The 13,091-nt window shown below is 38.6% G+C and overlaps 2 protein-coding genes across 3 annotated transcripts in view; both read right to left on the minus strand.

Annotated features, from left to right (window-relative positions):
* Positions 1 to 13,091, minus strand: part of LOC103874503 — a 524,448-nt gene that overhangs the window by 293,243 nt on the left and 218,114 nt on the right. The window lies entirely within an intron of this gene.
* LOC103874470 (flap endonuclease 1) lies at positions 24 to 3,902 on the minus strand. Of its 2 annotated transcripts, XM_009152898.3 has the most exons (18): positions 3,733 to 3,902; positions 3,522 to 3,638; positions 3,373 to 3,431; positions 3,203 to 3,262; positions 3,050 to 3,103; positions 2,934 to 2,982; positions 2,787 to 2,834; positions 2,606 to 2,671; positions 2,455 to 2,505; positions 2,204 to 2,323; positions 2,044 to 2,128; positions 1,853 to 1,934; positions 1,468 to 1,582; positions 1,317 to 1,373; positions 1,181 to 1,227; positions 1,044 to 1,098; positions 615 to 799; positions 24 to 401 (listed from the first exon to the last, which is right to left on the minus strand). In XM_009152898.3, exons 1-17 carry the CDS (start codon positions 3,742 to 3,744, stop codon positions 623 to 625), a joined length of 1,254 nt encoding a protein of 417 aa, XP_009151146.1. In that variant the 5' UTR covers positions 3,745 to 3,902; the 3' UTR covers positions 24 to 401; positions 615 to 622. The 2 variants fall into 2 exon arrangements, with proteins under 2 accessions (XP_009151146.1, XP_009151147.1); XM_009152899.3 differs by lacking the exon at positions 615 to 799.

A 13,091-nucleotide genomic window follows, 5' to 3' on the forward strand; every position in this document is an offset into this window, starting at 1 on the left:
CATAGTTTAACATGGAGTCTTGCTTTTACATCACATCGAGTTCTCATATTAGTAAGAGAATATCACAAGCTTTTTACAACTCATGATCATAAGTTGACAACTTCACATAAACCATAAAGATGCAAATGAAGTCCAAACCTGACTGGGTTTTCTACCACTGCGAAAGCAGAGTCTAACAATGATTACTGAAACAGAGAAAAGCAAAGAAGCAAACAGACCACTTAGACCTAGGAATAACAATCACTGTTTATTGATCTTCTCCCCCCAGATCTTTGCAGCAGAAAACGAACTAACTTATACAATTTTGTTACAACTTGGACGGTGATTTACTTCTTCTTCCTCCCACCACCTCCCTTAGTTTTCTTATTTGCTGCTCCTTTAGCGTTACTCTCAGGGATTTCCTATTACCAAGTAAAGACAGTTCGTTAGTACCAAATGATCCGATGTAGGAACATGTGAAACACAAACTAGAGTGCTTTACTGATCACAGGAATCTTAAGAATGGGAGGCTCTTAGTCTATATAAGGTGGTATGCCTATGCTACCATATAGTATGCCTGTCATATAGCTAAATAGAACTACAAAAAATATGGCAAACTGGTTTTAAATGTTCACCATGATATTTAGAATCTTGTGCATATGCCAGCTCCAGCCATTTGAACAGAGAGGTTGGAACCCGGGATTAGAGGGAACAGCCTAAGGCTAACAATGTTATTGGAGGTGTTACATCCAAAAGCATGCACAGAGGACATTTTATTGCTGATAGCTGGTTTATACTGCCGGAGTAAGCATTTGGTACCCTGTGATCCAGTATATGAGGAATCACCTCAGAGACAAACTATGCATATAAAGTTTCCTAAAGTGTGTAAATGCACATTTATTTCAATCCACTTCTGGACATGTGTTAAGAGTTAGTGGCAGCTAGCACATGAACATGGACACGATGAATTCATCATCACAAGATGCAGCCAGGGCGTACAAGTAGAAGGGAATGAGCTTAAGAACTAATGGGTTCAACCATATATAAAGTTATAAGAGACAAACCTTTCTTTTAGCAGGCACGGATGAGCTAGCGACTGGCTTGAAAAATGACTCCAACCTATGAAGCGTTTAAGAACAAAATGAGAGGAAGGAGAGGTGCAAGCTTAAGATTATCACTAATTTGTCTGAAAGGTGCAAACCTTCCCTGGGATGACTTGTTCTTGGCAGATTTGATTTTCTCTACCGCCTGTATAATAAAATTAGATCAACCACGATATTTTGTCAGATGAATGTTTGCACATATATGTAAACACGGAACAAAGTAGGGTCACATACCTTGGTTACCCTATCTATGTTGAATCCATTTTCATTCACCAAAAACTGAACTATACCCTGGCAAAGGAGAATAGAAGAGGTAACTAAGAAAATGTCCTGATGAGATTTTAAAAAATGTGTAGCGCAGAAAAGGAGGAACTAGGTTTCCTACCTCTTCATCTGGAGAGGTCCACTTGATATCGAGCTGCTCTTCATCAGTTAAGACATCAGGTTCTTTAAAAAGTTTACGAGCTTCATTATATGGCCATTCCTCGGGTATCTGATACCTATTACGATACCAAAATGGTAAAGGTGATAGGATGGATTAGTTTAGACTAGACAGAAATATGATTCTTAGATGTGTGGTTATAGAAATGAATAGCGGGGCCAACTGTTTTCAGCTTTAGACACAGGTGAAGTGCAACCAACTAGACTAAATTTGTAAGTTATAAGTATAACATTCACTTATGTTGGTTGGTATGAACTCTTATATCATGAGTTCCATATGTCGTCACCAAATCAAAGTACTATTATTTGATAGTTAAACAGAATCAAACCTTTCTTTGTTTATATTTTCGAGTATAGTCTCAATAGAGCCATGCTGGCGAATGAGCTTTAAGGCAGTCTGCCCTCCGATACCTGAGGTACAAAATGCATATTAGGTCCTCACCTGCGTTCTACTTTAAACAGAGACGAAAAACACAATTGAATTGAAAGATGTAAAGAGATAATAAAAATCACTACATACCACGGATGCTATCACAATAGTCACATCCTGACAATATGCACAAGTCGATGAACTGATCCATGGTAAGTTGAAGCTCTTCTAAAATCTGATACAAGACCACAAGGCTCAGGAATTATCTCATTTAACAAACAGAAGAAAGGATAATGAGTGAGGGGGAAACCTTGGCAACGTCAAATTCCATGACAGGGATCTTTCTGGAGCTAGGATCCATCAGGTGGCGAAGAAACTTAGGAGCTCCAAAAGTCAAGGAGTCCATATCTTCAGAAGCCACACCATACACCTAAACAGAATAGAAGCGTATCAAAAGAAAACATTGCAGCTGGTATACCTTGCAAAACCTCCACTGAGACACTGGTCACTCTAAACTGTCAATAAAACACCTGAAATGAGAACAGAGAAAAGACTACAGACCTTTCCTGCTTTGCAAAGTGCAGCACATTGCGCTTCTGCTTCGGAAGTGGCCTGTATGGTAAAAAAACGCATCAGTCTCTCGTTCGAAACTTTAGCCATTTAAATTATTAACATAAGAGATTTATGCTCTGGGGGTTCTATACATAAGTACCTCAACAACGGGCACCCCCATGAGTTTCAAGAGTCTTTTGCAGTCGTCATTGTGTTGCTTTGTCACCTGGGGAGAGAGATGTAATAGATGTATTATTATAAGAGTACTAGATTCAGTTGCTTTGAATTGGATCCTATTAAGAACTGAGGAATGTAACGATTCAAAGATAGAAAAAGAATACCTTCACAGTTCGTTTGCTGTACTTCTCAATGTCCTCCTTGTTCCCTGCCTGCCAGCGTTAAATAGGTTCTAAAGTTACGCACTTTCTCTTTCGATAGTAAAATAAAGCTAGACAAGAAACTCGAAAGGGAAGTAAGAGTAACTAAACCTCAATTGCACCACTCAAATCTGCAGTTGCATCGGCTCTCTTGGAGTAACTGAACCATAATGAAAAACAGTTAAGAAACTCATGTAAACATCAATTTTTGATAGTAATATATATACCGTTTGGCTAGCTCTTGTCTCTTTAACTCCGGAGGCTTTCCATCAAAAACATACCTGTAGTAAAAACATTCAGAACTAACTTAGCAAGAGCACTAGTAAAAGCCAAACCCAGAAAGTAACAAAAAGAAGAATGTGAGGGAGAAGAAGGTTTACACAGGCTTAATTCCAGCTTCGAGAAGACGAATGGTTCGATTAAACATCCCTTGCAAATGGCTACAAGCACAAAAACAGAGACACGAAATTAACACTTGATATAAGAAAGCACAGAACATAGATTCATATGGCTACAAATGTGGAAACAGCAAGGGTTATAATTGCAAAACCTAGTGACTTCACCAGCTTCATTGGTGAGCATCTCAGTCCCAGTCCTCCCCACCACAATCTGCACTCATTATAGGAATCACATTAACTATAGAAAGTAAAGGTACTCTCTTTTTAGTGCGAAATAAATAAAAGAAAGACAGGAACGAACAAGGAACTGGTAAATGCTCATGCTTGCATCAACTGCTATTTTCCGACCGAAGTAGCTCTCGAATTTCTGCTCTTTCATGGCGCTAGGCGCATTGTCCGCCAAAAGCTTCGTTAATCCCTAAAAAAAAGATTAAACATTTAGATCGAATTCGAAAGTAAAAATTGAAACTTGGAGGTTGCTGTTTCGATTCATAGTAGTAAACCCATCAGACCTTGATACCCATTGGCGATGGCAGCTAATTAGCGAGCGAAGGTTTCTGACTCTCTCTCTCTCTCTCTCTCTCTCTCTCTCAGTCTCTCCGGCGCCGATGTGCTTTGTTTTCCCGCCTCCTCAACACGTGTGGGCTCAATGTAGTAGCCGCTAGTTAGCTTTATGAGGGTTGATGTTGTCGGGCCTGTTAACATAAATGGGCTCGTAGAGTAAATAGGCCCATGGGCTTGATTCGTAGGTTAGTTTCTTCTTTCAATTGCTGGTTCGGTTTAGACCCATGTGATATTCCTCGAGAATTGTCTTGGTTAGTTTGACTTATTTTGGAGGATGTATGTATTCAACTTTGATATTATTATTATTTTTTAAATCGAAATTCAACTTTGATATTATTTAATTTTAAAATTATACTCTTAAAATTATTACATTTTATAATTAATAATTCTGTTTGTTTTATGAAAATTTATTACATCCACTACAAGAAAACACAAGTTTTACGAGGACAGGTTTCCTCGTTACTTCGTCGTAAAAGCAGTGTTACGAGGAATTAGCGAGGAAACTCGTTTCGTCGTTATACGTTTGTCGTAACGCATATATCCTCGCTAATTCGTCGTAACGTAGCGAGGAAATTATTTCGTCGTAAAAGCGAAGGAGAATATTTCGTCGTAAAGACCACGTAAAACTTCCACGCAAGGACGTCGCTAAGTTTCCTTGTAAATACCACGAAAAACTTTTCTCGTAAAACCCACGTAAATAAATACTCGTAAAATAAACGTAAATACCTTGAAAGATTTCCTCGTAAAGTAAACGTAAATACCTTGATAGGTTTCCACGTTATTTCCTGATAAATTATTCCTCGTAAAAACCACGTTAAGGTTCCACGTAAAGAAGCCGCAAAATTAGCTACGAATTTACTTCGTTTCTTTATTTTATAGAAATATAAAATATTATAATTAAAAAAATAATTTAAATTATTTAAATTATTAATAAAATTAAAATTCTTAAAAAATCAAAACCAAAATATTTTATATATAAATAAGTTTTGAATTCATAATACAAGAACCAAAATTAAAAAGAACTAAGGGTGCTGGTCGTTAATCGCCTGGTAGAATTCATCACTCCTCGCCATTACATCCGCCTCGGCATGTGAGTCGTCGGTTGGTGACTGGCCTGGGATAGGATTTTGTTGTCGCATGGTCCTCAACAAAGTCTCCCATTCCGGATTTGTGGCCGCTACAACGTCCAAGAAGCCCTCGAGTCCACCCATACGAGCTGTGAACGCAGATTGCGTCGAGCTCAACTCGTGACGCAGCTGAGTAGACTCTCTACGCAGCTCTTAGGACTCCCTACGCAGCTGAGAGACTTCATCATCCCATCGCTGAACATAAGACGATGTCGCTCTCGGAACATCGTTGACGGAACCAATCCCCAACGTCCGTCCCTTTTTTTTAGGGACAACCTTAAAAACAAAAAATAAATTTTGTTAGTAAAAATTTAAAGTTAAATTAAATGAATATTTAAGAAAAATAAAATTTTAGAAAATTTACCTCCTCGTAAAGCTTATCCACTTCAGGTGTGGATAAGACGACGGGTAATCCATCGGTGGACTGCTGGGTCAGCTGGGTCTGGCGTTCTTCAACCCGAGCAGCCAAATCGTTGTAGATTTGCTCGGACTTGCCATCTATAAATCGGCCCGCCTTGTTCTTGTGGGTCCTCTCGTAAAGTTGCATAAGAGACGAAAATTCTCCCGTATCTTTGGCCTAAAAAACTTTTGAGAAAGTTGTTAGAATATATATAAAAATATACTAAAAATTTAATATAATTAAATTTTTAATTACTATTTCCAAACGGACACCGGCGTGGGGTTTATGCCCCGTAGTGTGAAGCATCGGCCCGTTCCCGTGCTCATCGACTGTGTTACGGGAGTTAGAGCAAGACTGGGCGATTCTAATGGAATCAGGAAGACGCCAATATCGGATGAGGCCATCCCAGACATCCGTGGTGAGCTCAGCGGGTTTGCCACGCTCATACCCCTTCACGATCCAGTCACCCTTTCAGTTGGAGACCGTGTCCAACAAGCGAACTTTCGCCTTCGCAACAAACTTCTTCCTCACCCTCTCAGTGATCCCCAAGGCCCAATTATATTTTTGCTGTTGGAAAAAATATTTTATAATTAGTTTTTCAGAAAAAAATATATATATAAATAATGAAAAAATTTAAAGATATATAATTAATTAATAGAACTTACAGCGTAAATTTTGAACCACGTCTTTCTGACGTAGTGAGGCGTCTTTTTCCAGTTCGGATGTGCCATGGAGAAGTAATCTTTTATCGTGTCGGATACGTCCGATGCAAGACATCCGTCAATCCCAAACCTGGAAAATACAAATTTAAAATATAAATTATTTTTTAAAGTTATAAAAGAATTTAAAATGAATAAAAAATAATGAAACATACCACAAAGTTCCGTCCGGTCGGTCGGGGTCGATGACTGGTAAACCTTCTCTTCCTGGCAGACGGAGAATGTCCTCTACGGTGTACTGCGAGTAAGGAGCACTCGGAGGCACCATCAAATCGGGATGAATCTCGGCGGGCATCGGAGGTGCTATCGGAGAAGCCACAGGAGGAGGAGCCATCGGGGGAGGCACGTGAGGAACCGATGGTGCACTAGAAGAAGGAGATCCAAAGACTCTCTGAGTGTACTGAGTCTCGGGGACAGTCTCCTGACCCGAAGAACCGGGAGCTGAAGAAGACGACGGGTCTAAACGACTACCCGGCTCACCGAACATCTTTCTGTAATGGGCAGTAAGTCTACCTTTTCGAACCTGAGAAAAAAATTTAATTTTTAAATTTTTGTAAAATACTTCCCAACATTATCCACCTAATCAACACTAAATAACATAAGATCCGTAAACCTATCTAAATTCCCTATACTAACCACCTAATCTATCCTAAACTAATCAAACTAGAGAGGAATTAGAGAGACTTACCATTGCTTCGAAATAGGGAGGAAGTGGAGAGGAAGTGGAGAGGAAAGAAAGAGCGAGCTCACTCGGGGATATATAAGATTACTTGTCCTCGTTATTTCCTCGTAAAGTTACGAGGAATTACAGAGGCCCGCGTTTTCATTTACGAGGAAATAGCGACGAAATACAAAGGCCCGCGTTTTCGTTTACGACGTTTTTACGACGATTTACGTTGCGTGGAATTAACGGGTTAACTTGTTACGAGGAATTAGCGAGCTTATATTTTCTATAAATACCCACAACTTTCCCTCTCAAACCACACACAAACTCACAAAACACACCCTATCTCAAATCACACACCTCACCAAAATGCTTTTCAAATTATAAATATTTGAAAAAAAAAGAAGAGAAGAAGATATTAGAATTTATGTGGGTGAGACTTAAGTCTCGCCACATATAATTCCAATATCTTTCTTTTTTTCTTTTTTTACTAGTTTTTATACTATGAGGAAGTAGCAAGTCCCGCTTTTCACCAATTTAGAAAATTTGAAAAAAAAAGAAGAGAAGAAGATATTGGAACTCATGTGGTCGAGACTTACGTAAGTCTCGCCAAATGTGATTCAAGCATCTTTCTTCTCTTTTTTTTTTAGTATTTTTAATATTTTCGTCATAATATCGTCGTTAGTTTACGACTCATTTACGACGATTTTGGCTTACGTGGAATTAGCGTGCCCTGCTTTCTCTATTTTTTTAATTTCGTCGTAAACTCCTCGTGGCCTTACGACAACCTTACGACGATTTTGGCTTACGTGAAATTAGCGTGCCCCGCTTTCTTTATTTTTTTTTTAATTTCGTCGTAAACTCCTCGTGGCCTTACGACAACCTTACGACGATTTTGGCTTACGTGGAATTAGCGTGCCCCGCGTTATTTATTTTACTTTTCGTCGTATGTTCCACGCTATGTTACGAGGAATTAACGAGTACTATGTTTAAATCCCTAAAATCCGAAACCCCAAACCCCATCTTCCTTGTCTTCTACTTCATATATTCCAAACCCCAAACCCATCTACCCTTGAACTTCAATCTATTCTTTCACCTCAAACCTTATTTATAATATATTCCAAACCCCAAACCACAAGTCCTTATTCATAATAAAAATAAACTTTCACATTACCTTATTCATAAATCAAACTTCCACATTATCATATTAATAAAACAAACTACATAAAATCAAATACATCAATCGGATACATCGACATTCTCGTCATCACTAGAAATATCATCATTTTCATTAAACTCGTCTTCTACAGCTTCGTCTGTGGCATCATCGGTAAGATCTTCGTATTCGTGATTATGCGGATCAATGAGAAGGATGTCATCAATTTCTTGTTCAGGTTCCTCGACTTCATTTATCTGTTCTTCTTGCAATGGTGGTTCTTCTCCACTGATAATTCGTCCTCGAGGTGTAACTTTGATCACTGCTAACCAATTTATACCCGAATCTCTCATCCGAGGGTATGGAAGGAAGCTAACTTGGTCTGCTTGTGAAGCTAAGATGAAAGGCTCGAATTTGTTGTACCGTCGTCCACCATTGACATCAAGTACACCAAATTTGTTAGACCGAACACCTCTGTTGACGACAGGGTCGAACCATTCACATTTGAAGATGACGCATTTCAGCTTCAGTATCCCTGGAAATTCGACTTCAATAATCTCCGTCAAGATCCCGTAGAAATCTGTTTCCCCTTTCACACATATTCCATAGTTACTGGTCGCCCGCAGTCTACCATACTCATATGTGTGAAAAGTGTAGCCTCGTGTGAAATACATCTGTGATGTGGTGACCTTTACAAGTGGAGATTGAATTACTTCGTGTAACCACTTAGGATAATCTGCATCGTCATCATAATCAACCTGCAAAAATAAAGAGAACATTAAAATACAAATCATGTATGAAAAAATAGTTTGAGTTATAATACCTGATTCCGCAACCACTTAATGAAGTGTTGATCTTTCCTTTTGTCTACGTCACTTGTGGATATACCAGGAAATGTTTCTTTGTCTTGAGAAACAAATAGGCTGTAAAATTAATCACATTTCATAGGAATGAATCTCTTGCAATTATATAATTAATTATATGTGTTTTGAAGTGTCCATATATATTACCTTTCAAAATAACGCATCAATGGATCCTCGCAATTGAGTAGAATATAGGTGTGTGCACTATGAGCGTCTTGTTCACTCGACCACCAAACCTCTTTAGACTTCCCACCGAGTCGTACAATCTGGCTAAAGATGTCTGGAACACCAGCAACTGCATATGTTGGCGCAACCCCACCATCATCGTATCTTCTTGGAGCTCTTTTCCGGGTACGTACTTTTGACACAAAGTAGTACGATGTGAAGTGAGAAACTTCTTCCGTCAAACTTCCAGCAATTATAGAACCTTCAACTTTGGCGAGGTTCTTTGCTTTTCCCTTCAAATATTTCATGGCTCGCTCATACTGATACATCCATCCGTAATGTACAGGTCCACAAAGCAATGCTTCATATGGGAGGTGGACAGCTAGATGCTCCATGACGTCAAAAAATTCAGGAGGAAATATATTCTCCAAGTTGCACAATAAGATGGGAATGTTCTCCTGAAGCTGTTCCACAACTTCTTCTTTAAGAGTGCGTGTGCTCAGATCCCTGAAAAATGCTCCAATGCCTTTTATATTCCAAAAACAATTAAACACATTGTTAGTCATATATTACTTTGCAAACTAAACCGTTATAAAATTATTGTGATATAAAACACTACGAACCTGCAAGTGCTTCATGTACGTTTGTTGGAAGTAGTTCTGCAAATGCAAAGGGCAGTAGTCGTTGCATAAAGACATGACAATCATGACTCTTCATCCCGGAGAACTTTTGACCCTTTTCAACACATCTAGAGAGATTTGAAACATAGCCATCGGGGAACTTCACTTCTGATGCCACCCAGTTGAACAACACCGACTTTTTTTCTGAAGACAGTCTGAATATCGGAACGGGAACTTATCCATTGCTATTAATATGTAACTCGCTTCTTGAGCAAATATCCGGCAAGTCCAACCTCGATTTTATGTTGTCTTTTGTCTTCCCTGGGACATTCAATATTGTATTCATGATGTTCTCAAAGAAATTCTTCTCTATATGCATCACATCGAGGTTGTGGCGCAGAAGAAGATCCTTCCAATATGGCAACTCCCAAAATATACTCTTCTTGTGCCAGTTGTGATGAACACCGTAAGAATCAGGCATATTACGAGGGACATGCCAATTACCACCCCAACGAACTGTTTCGTTAGCTCCGTAGTAGTCGATTTGTGCTTCAATTTGTTCTCCAGTTAGATATGGTGGAGGAGTGTCTCTCACAACCTTTTTGTGCCTAAACAAATTCTTGTTTCTTCGGTAAGGATGGCCAATGGGAAGAAATCGACGATGACAATCAAACCAACTTGTCTTCCTACCATTCTTCAGTTGAAACGCATATGTCGTTCCATTACAATATGGACAAGCTAATCTCCCATGTGTAGTCCATCCAGACAACATCCCATATGGAGGAAAGTCACTTATGGTCCACAAAAGCATAGCTCGCATCGTAAAATTCATCTTCGTTGAACAGTCGTACGTCCTCACCCCTGTTGACCACAAATCCTTCAACTCTTTTATCAGTGGTTGTAGGAAAACATCCAGAGACCTTTTTGGATGGTTCGGACCAGGTATCAATATCGTCAAGAATAGCAACTCCCGTTGCATGCACATCTCCGGTGGCAGGTTGTATGGTGTAAGAAAGACTGGCCACAATGAATATTGTCTCCCTGACATTCCGAACGGACTAAATCCATCTGTGCATAATCCGAGATACACATTCCGGCTATTGCTAGCAAAATCCGGATGTATTTTGTTGAAATGTTTCCAGGCTCTTGCATCTGATGGATGAGTCATCTCACCATCCGTCTGAGTATGCTCGGCATGCCATCTCATCTTTGCAGCAGTCTGCTCTGACTGATACAATCTTTTCAATATGTCTGTAATTGGTAGGTACCACATCCTTTGGTACGGTACCCTATTACGTCCCCGTCCTTGCGGCTTAAATCGTGGCTTCTTGCAGAATCGACATTCTTCTAGCTTCTCATCATCTCCCCAATAGATCATGCAGTTGTCGATGCAGACATCTATCATCTCCGAAGGCAACCCAAGACTATAAACCAATTTCTGAATCTCATAATAAGAATCAGCAGACACATTGTCTTCCGGCAAATACTCTTTAAACAAGTCTGTCCATTCGTTCATGCAACTTTCAGGTAGATTGTGATCAGTTTTAATATTCATCATTCTAGCAGCCAACGACAATTTAGAGAGACCTTCTCTACAACCACTGTAAAGTGGTTGATTCGCCGCGTTTAACATTCCGTAAAACTTTTTTGCATCTATATTAGGTTCTTCATCTTCATCATGAGCTACGAATGCATCAGCTACCATATCATGAACCCTATCATAATCTACCATCTCCTCCTGATGGTAACTATGTTCATTATGCAAATGATGATTAACCGGTTCTTCCTGAAAATTGCTATTACTACTACTAGCTTCATTCTGATCATAATTAAAACCTTTCCCATGTTGAAACCAGATATAGTAATTTGCCGTGAAACCTCTATTTATTAAATGCTTCCAAACATTTTCACGGTTTGCCAATTTCGAATTGTTGCATTTCCGACAAGGACAGAACATCTTACCACTTTCTTGGGCGAGCGGTGTTGAATCTGCTTGGTGCATAAATGTCTCCAGCCCCGCAAGGTATTCTTTCGTCACTCTCCCGTTAGCATCTCTATGCATATACATCCAATTCCGCAACTCGTAAATAGTCCCAGAACCAGCCATTTTTTTTTCTTTCACGTTTTTTGTTGTTGGTGTGTTTAAAATGATGTTCAAACATCCATATTTATAGGAAATTTCGAATCTGGTAGTTGTAATTTTACTATGAAATTACGACGAAAATTAATTGGATGGCCAAAAAAAAAAACGTGAGCCACCTACCAAGTTGGTGGATTCAAAATTTCCTCGTTAAATACACGTAAAATATTTCGTCGTAAAGAACTCGCAAAATTTACGTCGTCTTTACGAGGAAATAGTTTTTCCTCGTAAAAGCCACGTCAATTTACATTGTCTTTACGACGAAAATGTTTTGTCGTGACCTTACGACGAAATAACGATGCTTTTCTTTTTTTACGTACTTTCCTCGCAAAATCAACATACTTTTACGAGGATTGTTTTTCCTCGTTAAACTTACTCGTTAAGCCTGCGTTTTCTTGTAGTGATCAAACTGTTTTATTAAATCTGTGTCTGATACTGACAGTTCTAGCTATTTGCATTTACAAATTCTGTTAAATTTGTTTATCATTAATAAACCTTGAATTTATTAGTGTAAATATTTGAATTAAGGATCTGTCTTCATGTGAAGAAATTTTAGTTAATTTTGTTTTTTTTGAATTTTAGATAAAAGTTATAAAACTTAGAAGCCAAATATAAATGTATGGGAGATTGAGCAAACGAAAAATGTACTTGAGTTGCCAAAATAATAATCTATAAAAATACGGGACGTTTCATTATTCGTGCATGGGAATCGTATGGGGCAGAGAGTAAAAACCAAAGAACGCAACGGCGATGCTACGTGATCTTTCTCTAATGACTTCTTTATTAATATTCATCGAGAGCCAATATATAATCATTGTGCATAGCATTTGTATCAGAAACGGTGGTGGTACGTGATCAGTTAAATTATATTTACTCCCTAAGCTCACACCGACACGATTTTATGGAGAAACGTTACATATTAATTACGCCCCACGGAAAAATACAAGGGGATAACGGTGCCCTTCAATTCATGCACCAAAGTTCACAATTAAATCCTCCCTCAAACTTTAACTAAATATCATGTTTAGCTTATATAAATAATAGCCTTGTTACACAAATAGAGAGGTTTACTTGGTTAGAGGCAGATATGTAAAAAATAAAAAAACACAAAATCGTGTGAAAAATGAACAATATAGCCGTAAGGATTAAAGGTTAAAAACTATTAAAACCAAGAAAGGAGTTCTAAATGAAGGTGGAAATGTGGTAAAATCCCAAAGATTGGGCTCATACGCAAATAAAACTAAAACAAAGGTCCTTCTTACAAAACCAAAGAGAAATAGAGTTGAGTGGACGATAGCACCGTAGCGTCTGGGGGTGTTTGTTTTGTAATGGCGTAACATGTGCATCGGATTTATAAATCGCCCCACCACTTTCTTTCTCGTTCTCTCTCATCCATATAGTTTCAAATCGATTATACAATAAGACAGTTATCATTATCATTGTGTTTTTTACC

Source organism: Brassica rapa, chromosome A06 (genome assembly GCF_000309985.2).
Source record: "Brassica rapa cultivar Chiifu-401-42 chromosome A06, CAAS_Brap_v3.01, whole genome shotgun sequence".
NCBI lineage: Eukaryota > Viridiplantae > Streptophyta > Magnoliopsida > Brassicales > Brassicaceae > Brassica > Brassica rapa.

What these genes read in the sequence shown, in the direction of transcription:
- LOC103874470 (XM_009152898.3), bottom strand. An exon ending in TGGAATTTGACGTTGCCAAG is followed by an intron (nt 2,129 to 2,203) that starts GTTTCCCCCTCA and finishes GTCTTGTATCAG; the next exon opens with ATTTTAGAAGAGCTTCAACT. An exon ending in CCGTGCCTGCTAAAAGAAAG is followed by an intron (nt 800 to 1,043) that starts GTTTGTCTCTTA and finishes ACTGGATCACAG; the next exon opens with GGTACCAAATGCTTACTCCG.